The sequence below is a fragment of the Dermacentor silvarum genome, chromosome 7, assembly GCF_013339745.2.
Source record: "Dermacentor silvarum isolate Dsil-2018 chromosome 7, BIME_Dsil_1.4, whole genome shotgun sequence".
NCBI classification, from domain to species: domain Eukaryota; kingdom Metazoa; phylum Arthropoda; class Arachnida; order Ixodida; family Ixodidae; genus Dermacentor; species Dermacentor silvarum.
Genome location: NC_051160.1, coordinates 134,415,331 through 134,434,295, shown reverse-complemented (window position 1 = coordinate 134,434,295; position 18,965 = coordinate 134,415,331). Strand labels below are relative to the sequence as shown.

At 43.1% G+C, this 18,965-nt stretch overlaps 1 protein-coding gene across 1 annotated transcript; it reads right to left on the bottom strand.

Annotated features, from left to right (window-relative positions):
* Window positions 1-10,848: 10,848 nt before the first annotated feature.
* Window positions 10,849-17,338, bottom strand: LOC119459193 (salivary cystatin-L2-like; the record flags this gene model as incomplete). The annotated part of the gene is made up of 3 exons (XM_037721017.2): window positions 10,849-11,056; window positions 13,036-13,140; window positions 17,102-17,338. Coding segments are annotated over 3 exons (444 nt in total), but the record flags the coding sequence as incomplete, so codon positions are not given.
* Between the last annotated feature and the right edge of the window lie 1,627 nt (window positions 17,339-18,965).

The following is an 18,965-nucleotide window of genomic DNA, read 5'->3' as shown; positions in this document are numbered from 1 at the left end:
TAATACTGCTTGAATCGCTAGATATACTATAATCTACTATAGTTTGACGATGGCTCTGGAGGCACTAACTGCATGGCAGCATTGTAGTGATAGTTGTTTCTTAACTCTACAAAATCTCAAAAGTACAGCTGATTGCTTTTTTGGCAGGCCATCAAGTCTGCTTTTTTGTATTCTGGGGCATGTCGGTATGGAAGAAATGGAGGGGGCCGACAGAGTGGGAATCGCGGAACATAACTGTGGTACCTAGACATTTATAGAATATTGAATATCACATGTTAAGCGTTATTCGTCCAAACTGCTACTAAAGTTTTGTGAGGTTACGCCGTATGATGATCCGGTCGGGTTATTTCTGCAGTTCGGCATTTACTTTTTTCTGCGATTCAACACACACCATGGTATTGGTAGCACACTTGTTACGCTCATATATGTCCACTGCGCTTTCATGTTGTTTGCTAAGCTTTACTTTCTGCATTGAATCATTATGCCATCCTCTGCTCCTGCCCACTGTAGAAACCCGAATGCGTTTGTGGAACATCGGTCCATCGAGTGCCGGCATTATCATGACAGCATGAGTCATGAAGAGGCAGCAATATCATATCAGGCAGCAAGGGTCATGAAGAGCCACTTGAACTGGGTGTTTTGGTGCCCTTCACCTGTGGACAATACTCTTGAGCTTTCATCCTTTCATCATGCTCAGACAAAAAACAGACACACTGTCAGAGCACTTCGTGAATTTCTGATAAACTGCGGCTCTTTAAAAGACTGTCGATCATGAATGTGCTTAGTATCTGATTTGGTGCACATTTAAATAAACTCTCAGAGAGAGAGATAATCAACTTTTACTGAGGCCATTGAAACTTGCAGTAAAATTTTCTTCGGAGCACTTTATTTTTCGCTGTGTGCAAGGATAAATTTCGCTGTGTGATTCTTAGGATAAATGTTTTACCTTGACTATACCTACAGTGAATGTTCTAGTAGCGCAGGGTGTGATGGGAGTGGGCATGTTACTGATACAGGAGCATTCTGCAGCAGGCGATATCTGTATTAAGTACCGCTATATTCCAGTGCTGTATTTCGTTTCTTACTTCTGGTTGTTGTTTTTATGTTTGATTGCTTTATTTTTTTTATTGCTACCTTCCGTCAAAGCTGGAGTCAGTGGGGGAGATAAGAGAAAGGCCTCAGTTGAAAACTTTCGTCTACTTTCGCATTTCTTTGTAATGAAAATTGTTTAAAGACGGTCACAAATGAGGACTTTCCTAATATTACACTACTTTTAGCACCTTGCACGGCACCTTGCGTGTTTTATTTCCAGCCTGAGTTGTATACAGATACTGCCATTATGTATTTTATTCACATAAATAAATCATACATGGGCAGGCATGACATCGCTGCTTGCATGTTCAGACTTCTCAAAAGCGTCTGATGCTTTTGAGCACGGTATCTTCTTGATGAAGTTTAAATGGTAGGGCATTACTGAGTCAGCCTTGTTATTACTAAGGAGCATTCTGTCCAATAGACGTCACATTGCATATAATAGTATTCATTCGTCTAAATTATTGCATACTGTAAAAAGTGTTCTCAAGAGAATTTTCACCACCTCTATGTTCTTTAATCTATGGCAACGACTTATATTAGTGTCTTTCTCACAATACATTTAATTTGCTCGCGAACGATAATACTCTCTTTTATGAGGCTTATGGAGTGAACATTCTATTTCTATTTACGATGTGACCTGAATTCCACCGAGGCTGAAGCAGTGACAAATGACTGTTTGCTAAAACCTCGAAATCATGTTTTATGTGCTTTCGTTCATAACATGTGAAATCGGCCCTTTCCCATCTTTTTCACGTTATGAGTAAGTTGTACGCAGGGCCCAACTTTGAATTGTTTATTTAAATACATGCAAAAAATTCCAGGAACTCTCAATAAACCGTCCGCTCAATAGATGTGAATGTAGTTTACTGCACTCAAGATACCAAGCTGAATTCTACCCTTCTGATCCAATTAAGCATAGGTTAAACTTTGTAATAGCAACTTGATTGCGAAAGAGTAGCACGTGTTCTGCAAAAAAACATGCGTAATATGAGGACAGCGATTAAGGCAGATGAAGAAGGCAACATCTAGAGCAGTGCGCCGGCTATTTCTTGCATGAATATGCATTTTACATTCCACTAACAGTAATTTTACCTGGATAGTTGTTGCACAGAGGTTCATTTGTCCGCCGCAGTTCACATGCGGCGCATCCCCTCCCCCACCCCCCTTAAAAAAACACAAGCCGGGGCAATTATATACAGTGTAGCAGCACGGCATTCTCGCAGGAATCAACGCGGAACGAAATTTGAATAACAAATTTTTTTCAATAGGCTATTGCAACATGCTTGGGGGAACGATATACATGCTGAGAGAGGATGTGGCGAGATCACTTTTGAGTAAACTACACAGATTGAAGTTTACTTTAATGTCGTGCTCAACAAAACGTCAAAAACTGATCAAATGAACGGAGCAACAGTTACAAAGATGGCTAACTTAGCTCTCGGCCTTGAAGCATTGGTTCTTCGGCAAGCCAAGTGAATTGCAGTCGGCGTAAGCGATATAGTTTGTTGTGAGCCCTCCCCAAGTGGCTTGTACTGTCGAGCAAATGTGAGTGTACATCTAATGCAATGTTCACGGGTAATTTTTGGCTCTGGTAGTTCGAACGGCCACCTCTGTCAAAAAACAACATCGCGGTACATGAAATGTATTCCTGCCTAGAATTCTGCGACAACCTGTCACCACATAAAACCAAGGCATCAAAGAAATGTTTAGAGGCATAATCGTGTCAATTGTAAACACCTTGATCGTGCACATTGTCAAACTCTTTTACCTCCAGCCTGGTACATCTAGCAAATAATCACGTCGAAAATATTTCTTTTTATTCGCCACTGGGTACCATATCTGCTATTACTATCATGTCTGAGGTATAAATAATATGATTCCCACGACAGGCGTTTTCCCAGGCTGCATATGGTAACAGAGGCCTCATTTCACACAATTATTTGTTTAAATTGAGAACGGAGCAAACAATACCCTACAGGCTTTAAATATGCGCAGTGTCTTCAGTAGCACCACATAAATGTACAGTTTTTCCTTCATTTTAACAACAATAAATAATATTTAATGGTGCAGCGAGCCGAAAAAGCCGTGAAGCACGAGCATAGAGCTCACAGGAACAATCCTGCGTCATGCTGTGGTGATAAACAGTTTGACAATGATGATGATAATGATGATGTTGTCTTTCTGTAAGACTGAACTACTGAAACATTTCATCGGTCGTACAACATGTATGACTGTCCAATATTGCAAAAAATGTTTACCTCTGAAATAATCATAAAATGTAATCATGCTCGTGGAGAGAACCCTAACTTGGCCTGGTCCGGCAATTCCTATAGCAGCTTACCAGCACTTTTTTTCAGCTACAGCTTACCAGAATGACACTGCGGGCGCAAATCGTAAGCGGTACATCCGCACTGCAGTCTCTATTTGTGTTATCCAACGTCCACCACAGCAAAAAAGCTATAAAAAATTTTAATTAACACAAGCTCACTTTACACCTTTTCAATGACTCACTTCACTGACCCGTATGTTGCAAACATTGCAACCATTAAGCATGAACGTTTCAAAGGGAGCTTTAGAATCTAAGGGCTATGGTAAACTTCAAACTATATAAACAACAGCACTTTGTTATATTTCATTGAGTTGCTTAGCTTTTTATAATTTGGTCGCCAATAATATTGCAAACTCCCTTTCCTTTCTTGAATGCCTTCCGTTCTTTTATTTACATATTTATCCCTTTTTTTCTTTTTTCACGAGCAACATTTTTCTACCGCAACTTTTTATTCTCTCTTCAAGAGACACGATAGTACACTGGCCTCCAGCTGAGCAGATACTCCCCCTCCCCCCGCCTCCGCGTCATCCAGCCCCCTTCCGCGAAAAGAAAAACCTACAATGACAAGTCAAGCGACTAACTTACGGCACTACCTCAAATTCCTCCGCCGATGATCAGTAGCGCATTATCCTTCTTTTCAATTCTACACCCTCGCCAGCTGACACATCCTCGGTTCATTACCTCGTCCACCCGCCTTACCCTCTCTCCTTTTAGAAGATCCGTACTATGTATACTGTGCCGAGGAGAGCATATGTCGCCTTGAAAAAGACAAGTCCACTTTCGGAACGTTGGTTCCTGCTCCCACCTCCTGCTCCCACCAAGTCATGGTCTTCTAGTGAGCAGCAGTGGCACGCCAACGGGGAAGGGGGGGGGGGGGTGTTGTAACCCCCCTTGAGGCCGAGCTTAACCCACCCTCCCCCCGCACGCCTCAAGCCCCACCAGTCCAACGTGTACCTTCAGCGCTCTGGTGATATTGGCATTACAATTCAGGAGGTGGCTTGAGGTTGAATTTTCCTGATTAACAAAAACACTCTATCACTGTCTTGTATTTCTTCAGTGACTCGTAAATTACTGTGAGTAAAACGCTGAAGAAAAAAACATCGCCATCATCCTTGGTGTCACTAAGTATAATTAGCAGATATTTTAATTGCTGTTCGATTCCTCTGGCTAAAGCAAGGAAATTGCATATTATGCGAAGTACTAGCTTCCGCCCCCCCCCCCCACACACACACACAAAAATTGACCCCCAACCCTGGCAGAGACTCTGGGTGCGCTACTGGTGAGCAGTGTCTACTTGAAGGAGTGCTGACTCGCTCCGCCACAGTCTTTGATTTTGTTGAAGACCTACGAGCGTCTCATACACCACCGGCGTCTCGTATGCAACATTGCATACAGGGCAAGCAACACCAATTCGCCAGAAGCCTTCTCGCGTTTCACCTTCAGAGAGAAAATCATCGCGGAGCAGGTCGAAGAAATGTTACGGAAGCGAGTGATCCAGGAATCATGCAGCCCCTGGGCTGCTCCTGTGATCCTAGTCAAGAAAAAAGACAACTCATGGAGATTATGTTATGACTATCGCCGCCTAAACACCGTCGCAAAGAAAGACGTGTACCCCCACCACGAATAGACGACGCTGTCGACTGCCTCCATTTCGCGTCGTATTTCTCTTATGTTGATTTACGGTCAGGATATTGGCAAATTCTGATACACCCCTCAGACAAGGATAAGATAGCCTTTGTAACACGTGACAGCCTCTTCGAGTTCAACATTATGCCCTTTGGCTTGTACAACGCTCCAGCGACATTCAAGCGATTTATGGATATGGCACTCCGTGTACTCAAATGGGAAATTTGCATGTGCTATATAGATGACGTCATTATATACGGCAGGACAATTCACTGAGCACAATCGGCGCCTGTCAGTCGTTCTTGACTGTATCCAGCAAGCTGGCCTTATTTTAAACTCCAATAAGTGTCATTCCGGTAAGCGTCAAGCCTTTGTACTAGGCGCTCTGTTCGACAAAGATGGCTTACGACCAGACTCTGAAAAAATAGCAGTGGTTCGCGACTTCCAACAGCCACAGACGGTGAAAGGCCTGCGAAGCTTTTTGGGCTTTTGCTCATAGTTTCGACGGTTTATAAAGACTTTCGCACAGCTTGCCTCTCCCCTGACGTCTCTCCTTCACAATTACACCCCCTACTTGTGGACTGCTGCTTGCGAGTCTGCGTTTCAACAGCTGAAATGTTTGTTGACATCTGGACCTATACTGCAGCATTTCGATCGGGAGGCTTCAACTGAACTGCACACTGACGCCAGCTATGTGGGTGTTGGCGCTGTGCTTGTTCAAAACGGCGGTGGTCGCCAGCACGTCATTGACTATGCTAGTCGGACACTGACAAAAGCAGAGAGAAACTTCACCGTTACTGAAATCGAGAGTCTAGCAGTCGTCTTCGTCATTCAGAAGTTCCGTCCGTATTTGCACGGCGGCGCGTTCACGATAGTGACAGATCATCATTCACTATATTGGCCCGTTGGGCTGCGCGACCCGTCTGGTCGGTTGGACCACTGGGCGTTGCGCCTTCAAGAGTACAGCTTCTCCGTCACCTACAACAGCGGACGATGTCACACAGATGCTGACTGCTTATACCGCCTTCCTTCACCGCGCACTAAGGCTGACGACGATGACTTTGATGACTATCTCGTTTCCATCTCCTCCGAGTTTCCCCGACCTCAGTACCTTCGAGAGCGAGCAACGTTGCGACCTTAGCTTGCAATCTCTGCGGGCAGCTGCACGTCAGTCTGCAGGAACAACACCGTTTACTTTTCGTAATGGTTTGCTACACAAAAAATTACTCAGCTGATGGTCCTCCATTGCTTCTAGTGGTGCCCGAAAACCTGCGCCCTGCTGTCCTTCGTTCCATGCACTACGATATCACGTCCGTTCACCTTGGCTTTGCACGAACACTATATCGACTTCGCCAGAGATTTCTGTGGCCTAAACTATGGAAAACAACGAAACAGTATGTCGCCAGCTGTACTGTTTCTCAGCGCCACAAGCAAACGACGACGGCTCCAGCAGGCTATTCGCAACCAGTTAGACCACCGACATTGCCCCTTGAAAATGTCGGCATCGACTTTCTGGGCCCGCTTCCAAGACTTCACCTCTGGATTATAATATGCGCCGATTATCTGACTCGTTACACGGAAACGGCGGCACATCCATCTGCCACTGCAGCAGACGTCTCTTCCTTTTTGTCGCATCACGTCATACTGCGTCCCGGCGCTCCACGGGTTGTCATCAGTGACCGTGGACAACAATTAACCACTTACGTCCTTGACGAACTTTTACGGCTTTGTGGTTCTGCCTATCGTCATTCGCATCCACTCCTTACCACCCGCAAACCAATGGCCTCACCAAGTGGACGAATCGAACCCTTACCAATATGCTGTCAATGTATGTCACCGCTGACCACAAAAATTGAGTTTGCTGGCTGTACGGAGCAGAATGTGGATATAAAAGTAAAATTATCAAGAAATTGCCAAATTGAATGCCATTGAAGCCTGCTTTTTACAATAAAAAACTAAGCCCCAAGAAAATATATCGTTGTTGTGTAAAAGTGACATTTGAGTTTATATCTTATTTGAACTCGTCACAAGGCTTACAAGCACTTTGCACTATTCTACTCAGAAATTATTGGCATATTTTAGGTTGGCATATAACACAAAAATTAGTTTTCTTTGGTTTCTCCATAGGTAAGCTTAGAAAAATTTGATATTGTTGCTCACTGCTGAGTTACATAGCTCAGTATTCTATATTAACTTTTTTTTGATTTGCAATATCCAATAATTTTCCTAAAATAATTATTTCCTAAATGTTGCCAGAGTCGGCAGATTTTAACTCTTCCTTTCCATGCAAAGACCATTGCTAACGTCGGGGCAATCGATTTCGAGCAAAACAATTATCTGTTCGCATCAATTGAGACAGCTGCCCATGTGAAGCTTCCTTGCAGCAAACAACCGATTACCCTCCCCGATCACCCAGCTTTCCTTGGAGTTACAAATGATACTTACATGATCTAATCATGACACCCCTTAAGTACAATAAAATAACTTATATGGTATATACGTGCTTTTTTTGAAATTTGAGCATATGTGTTATTACGCGCCTAAAATACTGATCACTTAATAGCACGTACCCATCCCCAGCCTCATTAATTATTGCAAAACAAATAAGGAATAGAAACAAGTAAGCGCGTCACAGGAAGTTAAAGCGTTGAAGTGATTAACGTTAGTACAAGGAATGTCTCTGAAACCAGCGATTTTACTGGGGATTTATCCTCTTCAGAGCAGTTGCTGCTCTTTCGAGGACAATTGTTATTGTTGAAATGCTGGCTTCAGTGAGATTACTTGTACTACCACTGTTAATCAACAAAAGTTAGGGTCACTCGTAGTCCATCCACTTGTGTCCATTTATTTACACGTTCCAAACAAGCTATACGCCGCGTTACTTTTGCTCCAAGAACAGCACCATCTGTCTACAATCTTACTCAAGAGCATATCTTGCCTCTATTACTTCTCTATCTCCACAAGATAGGTGTCACGTTCTTCAAGTTTCATCGTCTTATGCTTGATCTAAACATCTTGCAAGAACAAAATGCCTTCCATTAGCAACTACAGGGTGTCCCCGCTAACTTTAGCCAATGTTTAAAAATAATGCAATGCGCTACAGGAGGATGCGACTAAAAGCATTTCGCTGCCGGCCCCTCTGTGGAGCAAATGAAGAAGCTTAGCCAGTATCTTTTCTTGCGTAATTAGTTGCAGAATACTTATTCAACTTCACACATCGTCAATATAGTAAAATGGTTCCAGTGAGAAAGTAGCAGAGTGTACTATGAAATGTACCATACAGCAACTGCATAGTTACTACCGACTAGGCAATTATTTTTTCGCATAATAAAAAAATCCCGCGAAATATGTAAAAAAAGAACACGTGGCTTTGCTCGTGTTTGCTGCCATGGCAGTGCTCTCAATCGTTCCGCGTATGAACTAACAGCACTTTTATATAAGCAGGTATCGTGAAAGTGACCCGCCAACAACCATTCAAGGACCTTGCATTTCCATATCGCTCTCGCAAACAGTAGCGTCTCTTGCTTTTGCCAGTGCAACAATACCAATTGCTAGCGTGACTTTCTATACCAACGCCTGCCTCACGGTCCTGTCAATATCTCGGTGGCAGTGTGCCAAGTTAACCGCGCTGTTAATACACGTGTAGCATATTTTTCTTAGAGCACTGGTGTTGCAGCGCACAAGCGTAGCGAATGTTTGTATTATTCGTATTTCACAAGCTTTATTTATGACGCGGAAAAAATGAAATTGGCGTGGTTACGAAGGTAAATACTGCTGAATCAGGACGTTTCCTATAAAGCTTTGTAGCTTCATCATTCAAAAAGTTCATATAAATAACGGCTAGCCAAGTCCATTGTTTAATCTAGACAAATTTCGCAATTGAAGAATGCAAAATATATTTAATTTATTATACAGAGTGGCCAATAAGATGCTTTTGGTCGCGTTCCCCTTAGCTCACAAAAATTTATTAACGCCATGGCTAAACATAGCTGGGACAGCATGTATACTCGTTTTGCCTCTAATGAATTTAACAGGAACACGTAGTAATTGCGGCAGATCAAGTCTGTTCTTTGAAAACATTATTTATGTAACGCTTACCATCTTCTGCTGTAACAGCTTCTTTAGAATATTTAACGGAAAATTTAAGATATAGCCATTTTGTAAAAATCATCGACATATTGATATTTCTTTTCGCTAACGTAATTTGATAATTGCACCCTCTGATTCGTTCGCCATATCTTTGGTGTGTATTACTTGACAATAGGTCGCGGCAAAGGTTAGTTACCTTCCTACCTCCTTCTGCATGTTGATGTATTTGTACTTATGATGATTTCTTTAAAATATATTCTAAATTTATATTTTGCGCTGAGATTTGGAACAATTTAGTACTACACATTTCCTACCTTTCGTCATTTATGGGTAAACCCCTGCCACCACCGTCACATGCTTTTTCACGTTGACCTCGAGGGGCAGGTCACAGTGGTAGGCAATCACATGTATCAAAGATTTCCTCTAAATAATAATTCACCCTGTCCTAAAATTAAATTTGACCATTTTGACCATTATTCATATTGGATTAGACGTCAATGGCTTCCCTGTAAACGCTACCGGCGCATATTTGACCAGTGAGATATCGAGACCATAATCGGCAAGGTATGTCGACATAAACATCGCCGGTTTTCTAAAGCTTCGCGCGCACCTGAGGACGTGTTGTACCTGATGTCCAGACGGCACATGTCATATGCGTGCATGATATAACTCGACAGCACGTGGTACTGATTCCGCATGACCACTAATTATACAAGGTGGGAATACTGCAAACATTGCTTGCACGTTACTGGAATAGTCGGCTTGCAAAAAGTTATGTTCAGCAGCCGCTGTACACAAAAGTACACGTCATTAAAATGCCGTTTTTAGGCTTCTTTAGAGCAACAAGCCTTATTAGCCCGGCTTCAGTTTGCGAAGTGTACCAATGCGGGTGTCCGTTCTTCAAATCAAACTTTCCTGCATTTGAAGCTATAGCTACCCGCTGTTGTCTACAGAGCCCGCCGGTTGATTGATGATGATAACTTTAACTGTTTTCATGAAAGCGTAATTCTCGTCTAAATATTAGAGCTGCGTTGGTATGTCTCGCATTTTTATTACTAATGACGCTGATGATAGTCGTTAAAATGAGAAGAAAGTCCAGACGCGCCGTCTTGTGCTTGAAAGTTCCTTGTTGTGTGTTTACCGCTGAGACAACCGTGCACGTTAGTTCACAAACTACACCGACTCCTTAGAGCTACGTTATCAGAAATGCTTTCCGAGATGCTATGGTTTTGACAAACTTGGCATGTATTGTTTTATCCATTACAAAATGTGCCTGTCTGTGGTCACATCAATACATCCAAAGCTGCAACTATAACTCTCGGTATATTCTTGCATAAAATAGACAACCCATATTGAGAAAAATTAAGGCAATAATTCTGTTTGCATGACAACACATTTCCCTAGTATTTCGCTTTTTGTTCGCAGCAAGTGATACCGCAGAAGCTATTTGCTTGTGCATCGGGATGAGTAGCATCGAACGCGCAATAGAGCTGTGTTTTACACTTCTCTCAGAAAACAATCACGACTGGCCATAATTTGGCTCAATAACATTGAACACACGAAATATAATGACTAACCTACACGACTGGTGAGCTACCCATATCATGTGATTTAGGTCTACTATTCTGGCGCGTACTAGAACACGCATTTAAGTATATTTCAGATCTTTCAATGAACCTAAAACAACAATACGTTAGAAAGACCTCGGCCAATTAGTGTACTGCCTTTATTTTCTACTGGGAATTATGCGGCCATGGAGGGTGGTAAACAGGGCGACCCGGTCCAACGTTGAAATTCAGCGTAGTATGTGTTCCTCTAGGCTGACGTGTTGGTTCCTTCGCAGTTGAAAGATGACACCGAGCGCTCGTTCAGCCAAGGCACATCGTAGACAACCGCAGTGCAAGTGTCCTTGACCGTCTGCGCAAAAAGAAGCACGCTGAAGTATTTGCCGTGCCTTCTATACGCAGTGCTTATAAACAAGAGCCTCGAAAAAAATATTGCAATTAGCAACAATTCTAGGTGAGCCTTCTGCACAACAATTGTCATGGTGATGGCAACCAGGGTACGTGTCTCACAAACTTATCGCTATCTTCATTGACACGAAGAACTACCTTCCGGTTTCTTCCTACTGTGTCAAAGACTTTTCTCTTTTGGGCCGGCTAACACCCATGGTCAATGTTTCCCTTCTTTATGAACACGTTCCACTGTTTTGTAGACTGAAAGAGAAGAATACGGGAAGCATAGAGTGTTGATTTTAGTTAGTTACAACTATGGGAATTAACAATGAAGCCTGAGAATGCTTGGGGGAATTAATTGTTATGTTTAATTGAATTGTTGGTATAATGAGATAAATCAAATGAATGTGCACGAAAAGATAACTTGCCACTGGTGGGAGCCCAACGCACGTCTTTTCAGCATTAGGCATCCGGTTCCTTTACCAATTAGGCTACCACGGCTCCCTCTTCCGATGCACCTTCGTGTATATATGTATATATATGGATGGGTACAAGATTAGCCTGTAGCCTGGAAGGGTTAACCAGTGCACCTCACTGCGAAGTTGGCCAATTTGGACCATTCTTTTATGCGCAGGCGTCACGCAGTGCGGCAGCTCTCGAGCAGGCAACTGCCAATATAAACGTAATAATCTTTTGTTTTTTCTGGCTCACTGTGTGTTTATTTCGTAGACTTGAGCCTTTGCTTTGGGGATGTAGACAAATTCGTGCTCTTAATCGTTGAATGTAGTCTGAATACTTAAACATGCTTTACTAATAACAATGAAGATGAAGTACAGTTTGCATGATACCAATACTCCTTAGTGTTTCGTGCGCTAAACATTACCTCTGTAGTGACTCTGTCTGGCATGACAAGCAATATTCACCCTTACTTTGAACATAGAAGTCTGTAGAACTCGGCAACTCTTGCCTGAAGTACTTCATAACTAGCTGAGTATGGCAAGAGAAATGCAATTTGAGATGAGAGCGCATATGTATAGTGATGCACCCAGGTAATTCGTGTCTGTACACCGCACATGGTTGCCAGTTAACATGGGTGATGAGACGAAAGTTGGCTAGGTTTGTTGATAACAATAATTGCCGTATGCATCATGCCTAATCATGCTACGCTACGCGGATATTGCGAGGATTCTGTTCGAGAAAATGCTTATGGGAATGCTCCGACTCTTGGAATAAGAACAAAAAGAAATTCTAGGCCTTTACGTGCCAAACCGACGATCTGTATTATGAGGCAAGGCAGTAGTGAGGGACTCCGGAACAATTCTCACCACCCGGAGTTCTTTAACGTGCACTGAATGCACGGTACACGGGCGTTTTTACATTTAGTCTTCATCGGAATGCGGTCACCAGGGCTGGGATCTCATCCCGCGACCTCGTGCTTAGCAGACTATGCCACAGCTGCTAGGCCACCATTGCTCGTATAGGTCGATTCCAATACATGACCTACGAATGTTATATGATCCAGTGCAACATCATAATTTTTGTCGATTTCTCGTACTTTCTGCTAACTGTGCACACACTTTCTTATAATAGGCATGTCACAGAAATTGTAATAGACATGTAATGAAAGGCAACGCAATAAAACGCATGTGTAAATAAAATGCAATATACATTCCATTCGGACTTCTTGAAAGCAAGTGCATTTCGATATCATGCTGAGCTTTTAGTAAAGCGCAGATTTCCGCGTGAGCGCTTTTCTTTTTGTAATATATCTCAGCATCTTGACGTCTGTGTTCTTCATTGCATGGCAGCCGAATGAGTTATGTAGGTATTTCTATTGGCTGTGCAGCGTTCGATGGTTTTGTTTCTTTCAAGAATAATTTCGTGCGAAGACTAATTTTTGAGACCTATGAACGACAACACTCTAGGAGAGAAATGATTTACCTCTCTAGACTTGGGAACGCAGACATCTTTGCTGTAAACCTCAGTCACCCTGCAGGTTGATTCTGCTATCTTGAACTTGATCCGGTAGTTTGTGCCCGCCACAGTCTGCGCAGTGGAAATAAAGAGGAAAACGTTTCTTTCTCCAAGTGATTGTCAGAGAACATGTTCCCAGTGAATGACTAATGGAACCCTCTTCTTTACCAATGTCACGAATAAAAGAAAGCCGATCAACTTCAGTAAATTGTCAAACAGCAACAAGTTTAGGAAATAAACTGAACAACACTATAACACCCGATATTTTTTGTGGAGCAATCTCGCGTTTAACGTCTGCAGCGGCACACCGCTGCTGCGCCTCGCACATGCTCACTACGTGAACGCAACTTTACCATGTCGGCAGACCTGCTTTGCTCGAGCATTTGCAATATGATTCTGCTGGTTCGAAGCACTGTGTATATGTATTGTTCCAAGGGAATATTTCCTGCGAGATTGCGTGGAGTCACCATCGTCAACACCCTTAGTGTTAATTGCGACTGGCATCGTCTGCGAGTCTTCAAAGTGTGTACGTGCATGTGTGGCCTCGGTTTCTCGTCATTGCTGTTCCGTAGTCGTGGTGCACTAATATTGATTTGTCGGTCCATTTCTTGACGGTCGCATTCGGCTTTCAGTTACTGTGCCTGTACTGTAATAACGTGTTTGTCCAGCCCGTGCTGTGTGTGTGGTAAGCAGCTGCGCTGGCCACAGACATTCCAAATTTGTTGCTGCCCAGCGCGTTAAGCACATCACGAAAGACGTTTGATGTCAATCTAAAGAAAAAAAAACACTAGGTGGTAGCTTCGGGGCGTTATTGCATACATTGTTATAACGGCACTGTAGCAAAATGCGGTCTTGTATGTCTGATACAAGGCCGGACAAAATAAGTGGGTAAAATAAAGTTACGTAATCTTGTGCTACAGTGCTGGCCTTCGCAAGATAATCTTAACTAAACTTGAGAACATCCACCGTGGCCAAGCTCGCCTCCTCATTCATGTCAGGCGACTCTGTGTAACCATTGCTTCATTTGCCCTTGCAATGGCTGGTGAGCATATTTCGCGGGCGAGGTACTCCCAGTGATGAAAATTAGTTCTATCGCGTTACCAAAACAGGGGACTACTTTTGGTTAGGTCGCCTTTTCAATATACTTTGTTATGTTATGTTTGTTATGTAAGTACTTCATAAGTATTTAAAGCTAGAACAAGAAAATTCAGAAGTTTAGGATTGCTGGCACTTGGCCAAAGAATTTGGAGTGCTAAACGCACAAAAAAATCATACGGAGAGTGTTACGTACAAGGGCGCAATAATTTTTTCTCAGGCTTTCCTGCGTTTTAAATTTTTCTGTAACCTAATATTTTTATAACTCTGATAAGTGAAGTCTTGCGAGTGGTTGTCGGTAGTCTGAAGTTTATTCATTAGAAACAGTATTATGCTAGGCTCAACGAATGATTAATTTTTGCATTATGAAGTGGCAAGTACATTTATTGCCTGAAAATGGTGTAAAGCCTGCTTGACAATAGCGAAACATGATATAGTGGCGCGAAAAAAATGTTCAATAAACCGCTTGTGAGGGAAATAATGAGATTTTTTTGTAAGAGAAGCTTTATATGTGCAACACCATGTGACCAGAATCATGAGTGAAATATAAAATTGTTATTCAACGACAATGCCGCTCAGTCGGCGCGAAATTTTGCGAATGAGCCCTGCGGTTGTGCTTCATTTCCAAGGCTACATAGACTCTCATTTACTCGCTCAGCGCGTAGTTTTTTGACAAAGTCGCGAGATTGTGTCCGTGTCAAAAACACCATATGGATATTAGGCATGCCGTAGTGGGTAACTCCGGATAAAGTTTGGCCAACTGGGGTTCTTTAATGTGCACCTAATCTAAGTGCACACGAGCGTTTTTGCACTTCGACCCCAGCTAAAGACGGCCACCACAACCGGGGTCGAATCAGCCACCTTGAGTTTAGCAGCGCAACGCCTTATTCATTGAGCTAGGACATCGGGTGGTTATATGGAAGATACACGGCGTATCTAACGTTTGTTGTCTTCCTACTGCTGGCATTGATAAAACGAACACTAGACAATATTCAGATAGTAATCGGGGAGTGGCGTGCCACGCGTGCACGAAGCCAGAGCGCGAGCAAACGCAAGTAAATAAAGCTATTCTAGCCGAAGAGTAGCAGACAGCAAAGGAGGGTCCCCAGGTGACGTCACTGGATCGGCGTTCACAGCGGTGTCATCAGTCGCGCACGAGGATAATAGCGCTAAAACTGATCAAAACCAAGACAAATACGCAGACCGGCTGCGTAGGGTCTCGCGGCTGACCGGAACAGGAAACATTAGTTGCACCCAAGACGGTATGGTAAGGTGGGTGGGACGACGCTGAAGATGCGAATAAACTGGAACATATGAGCCGCGTACATGAGATTGTATCTTCGATAGGAACAAATGAGTGATATTCTCTTTAGCCATAGGACATGTTGGTAAAATATGAGGAAAGATTGTAAGCATACACCACTCTGTCCGTACACAGTAAAATAAGCAAAGTAACGAGCTGGGTTAACGCATGCGGATGACGTAATGTTACACAAGAAAATATAGGGTATTTACAGATACTTTTAAATACCTGTGACAACAAGGCAACATATCTTGTACTTAGTTTAGGCATAGTGCCATTAGGGATTGCAATGTTTCATGAAGATACGAGTATTGAAATCATAATATTGTTACGTGAAGGACGAGTCAGTTAGACGAGCAACTATTTACAGTTTATATTTCCAACAGCGGTTGCAGCGCTGACCGGTTAGATTCACCGCGTGAGCCCAGCTCGTTCTTCTTCCTCTTTTTTCGAGTGATGGCACCCGCGCGCCTCGTTCAAACAATCAAATACCACACGTGTGTAGCAATATTTCAAAAGAAAATCATACGGACAGTGATGTGATATAAACAAACCGCAGTGTAACCAAAGAAAGAAATACTTGTACAGACACCCATAAAATTTTATTATGAAGGAAAACCGGAATGTGACCATATTGAAACGGATACCCCTATTCCACTACACTAAATATTACGTAGTACGATGCAATGGCAAATGAGTGATGGTATAAGCGCATCGCATCTTTTTCATTTGTCGGCACCAGCCGGAACACGTTTCGACGTTATGTCCTCCTAAGACCCCTTTGCAATGTAATGCACACTGCCTTCAACTTTATTTTTGAAATTCACTCAGAAGTGATTCGGCAAAATATTCATTCTGTGTATGAAGTTCGGCGCATGTGTCACTGTAAAGAAGTGGTTTACTCGTAGTCTTGCAATCGGCTTCCTAGAAATTGTCAAAAATTGATTTAGACCTCTTTGACATCCCAGCGACCGAAAGCAACCTTAAGGTGTATTTCGAAATCACTGAGATTGCGTGAAAATACCAGACGCCACAGTAAAATGGCAATTCACTACACGTAGTTTCATCTTGAGATCTGCGTTTAAGCAATGAAATGCAGTTTTCACCAAAGGAAACATGAGGAGATGCAGATAGTTATTTGTTTCACGTACTCGTAGACGTAGTGTTTGGCATCTAATGGCGGTATTCAAATTTAAATAACAGCTTTTGGAGCTCATAACAAAACAGTCGACAATAAAAACCACCCTGAAGAGCGATTATGTCCCATAGTTGTTTTCGGGTATAGGAAGATACGCCTTTCATGCTTTCTTATGGTTTTTATTTCGTGCACCTGTACAACAAACCTCAGGGTCCCTTTTAGGCGTTTTCGTGATTTCGTGCTGGCGATGGCAAAGCGAATGACCGTATAACAAGTGCAAGATGAATAAATTACAATACTTTTCTTGGCATTTCATCAAAGAGGACACAATTTTGTGAAGCAAAGATGAAGCAGCTTAATACATCTGCATTGTGCGATGTAGAGCCCAGAAACAGGGCCTTTACAAGTATTAAGTTAGAGAAATGCAACGCTAGTATTTTATAGAGCTTTTATGATTCTAAGTATGTGCCCCTTTTCAAGCGGCAAACTGCACATACCTGGGTCTCCACTTCGACCAGTTCGAGCACGGTGTCGAAGAATTCTCGTTCGCCGACTTGTTGGGATATAGCGTAATGGGCCACCTCCTCGAATATCGCATCTTCACCCACGTTCTTCCTCGTCCAGCCACCCTTCAGCGTAGGCGAGTCAGCCGCGCAGCACAGGAAGGTCGGTGACCAGGACCACCACGATCCCGAACGGGCCAATCCCACCAGAAACCATGACAGCCTGTGTATTTATTCTGAATCAAAATATGTAAATAAATCAATAAAGAAGTAAATAGATTACAAATTTATTCTTAAATAAAATTACTTCTATATAAAAACTTTTCCAGTTCTTTCCGCTGTGCATTATGCAGGAGTTGGTGAAGAGTTTATGATAATTTCAGGAAAAAAAAACACCACAAAAAGTCGCATGTATCAGCTGCTGTTGCATCTTTCGCACACCGTCACCACTCGCCTCACTATGTTACGTTTTCATGGATATAACAATACAGCAAAATCGCATGAAAACAAGACAGGCACACAAGCACAGTGCTATTCGTTTCTGCTCTTGCTATCAGTATATCTATAACCTCCAGCCAACAAGCCAAAGTTTCACACCGCCATCTGCCTTAAGCATAGTCATTCTGCGCATAGTGTCTTTAACGAATAAGCGCTACACGGCAGTAAGAAAAATTCCCCCATGTGATGAACGTAACCGTGACACTCAGGAATTGTACTGTGCAAATGCCGAACAGTAATCGTATAGTAACCGCAAATTTTTAAGATGGGGCGCCGTGGCTATCACTGACCGAGAACAACACGTCGTAGCCTCCGTGCAATGCAGCGACAATCATGGGCGTATTCCGCATGAAACGGGCTATTCGGGCTCAGTCAACAGGCAGCACGCGCTTATGCTTGTCGTATCGTCACAAACATCGTAACCTTATTGGAAATGTGTTGTAATACCTTAGCTACTGTTGTTGGATAGTTATGTCGTAACGCGGCTTAGCTATAGCCCAAATTGTCTCTATTCGAGCAATAATGCAGAGAAATGATTCTAAATAAAAACACCTGCATTATTTGCCTAGCGCCTAAACAAATTGTCAAGGTCATCAATGCGAATCTAAAATGTCACGGCCCGCCTTTGACGTTGTGCTGAAGTAACCATAATGCTGAAGTAACCGCTTGCGATTTACGCTGGAGCTCTACAGCTTCATCGCGGACGGAGCGTTCAGAGGATCGATTGCTAAAAGATAATGCGCAGTAAATGATTTCTTCTGGCGAGCACACTCTGAAGTATTCCGTGAATTAGAACATATCTGCATATGCGAGTGAAATCAGGTCAGGGTAAATTATGCTCACAGGCCGAGAGAACAGGGATTGTGTCACTGGATCAGATTACAGGTACTACCTGAGGCGGTTCACTTGCAATAAGGGACCCTCTGGATTTTAGGACTCACCGCGGCTTTAAAAAGACAGTGAGATGGCAGCAAGTCAGATAATGCAGACGCCCCCGGTAGTGGAGATGTTTCGCCGAGTGGTGGGGCGAGAGGTATGCCGAGGACTTCAGAAAATGGCGCGACCTTCGAGTGCCCGAGGAAGATATAACTACTGGGCTGCGTCTGTTTTTTTTTTCGACATACTTGTTGGGAGGAGGCTCCGAGAGAAGCTCGCAAGCTAAGCCGATAGGATAGCCAGTAGCGCCAGAATTTGAAAATAGTCGTTGTCTTCGCGTGGACGCCATTACTATATAGCTTGTGCGATTGCAAGGACGTGACCTCGCGGAATCGAGAGTGCGCAAGAGCCAATCGCTACACGTGAAATGGTAGTTGACTGGCGCTTGGGCGGAAAATTGCACGCCGTGAGCGTCTGATTGCCG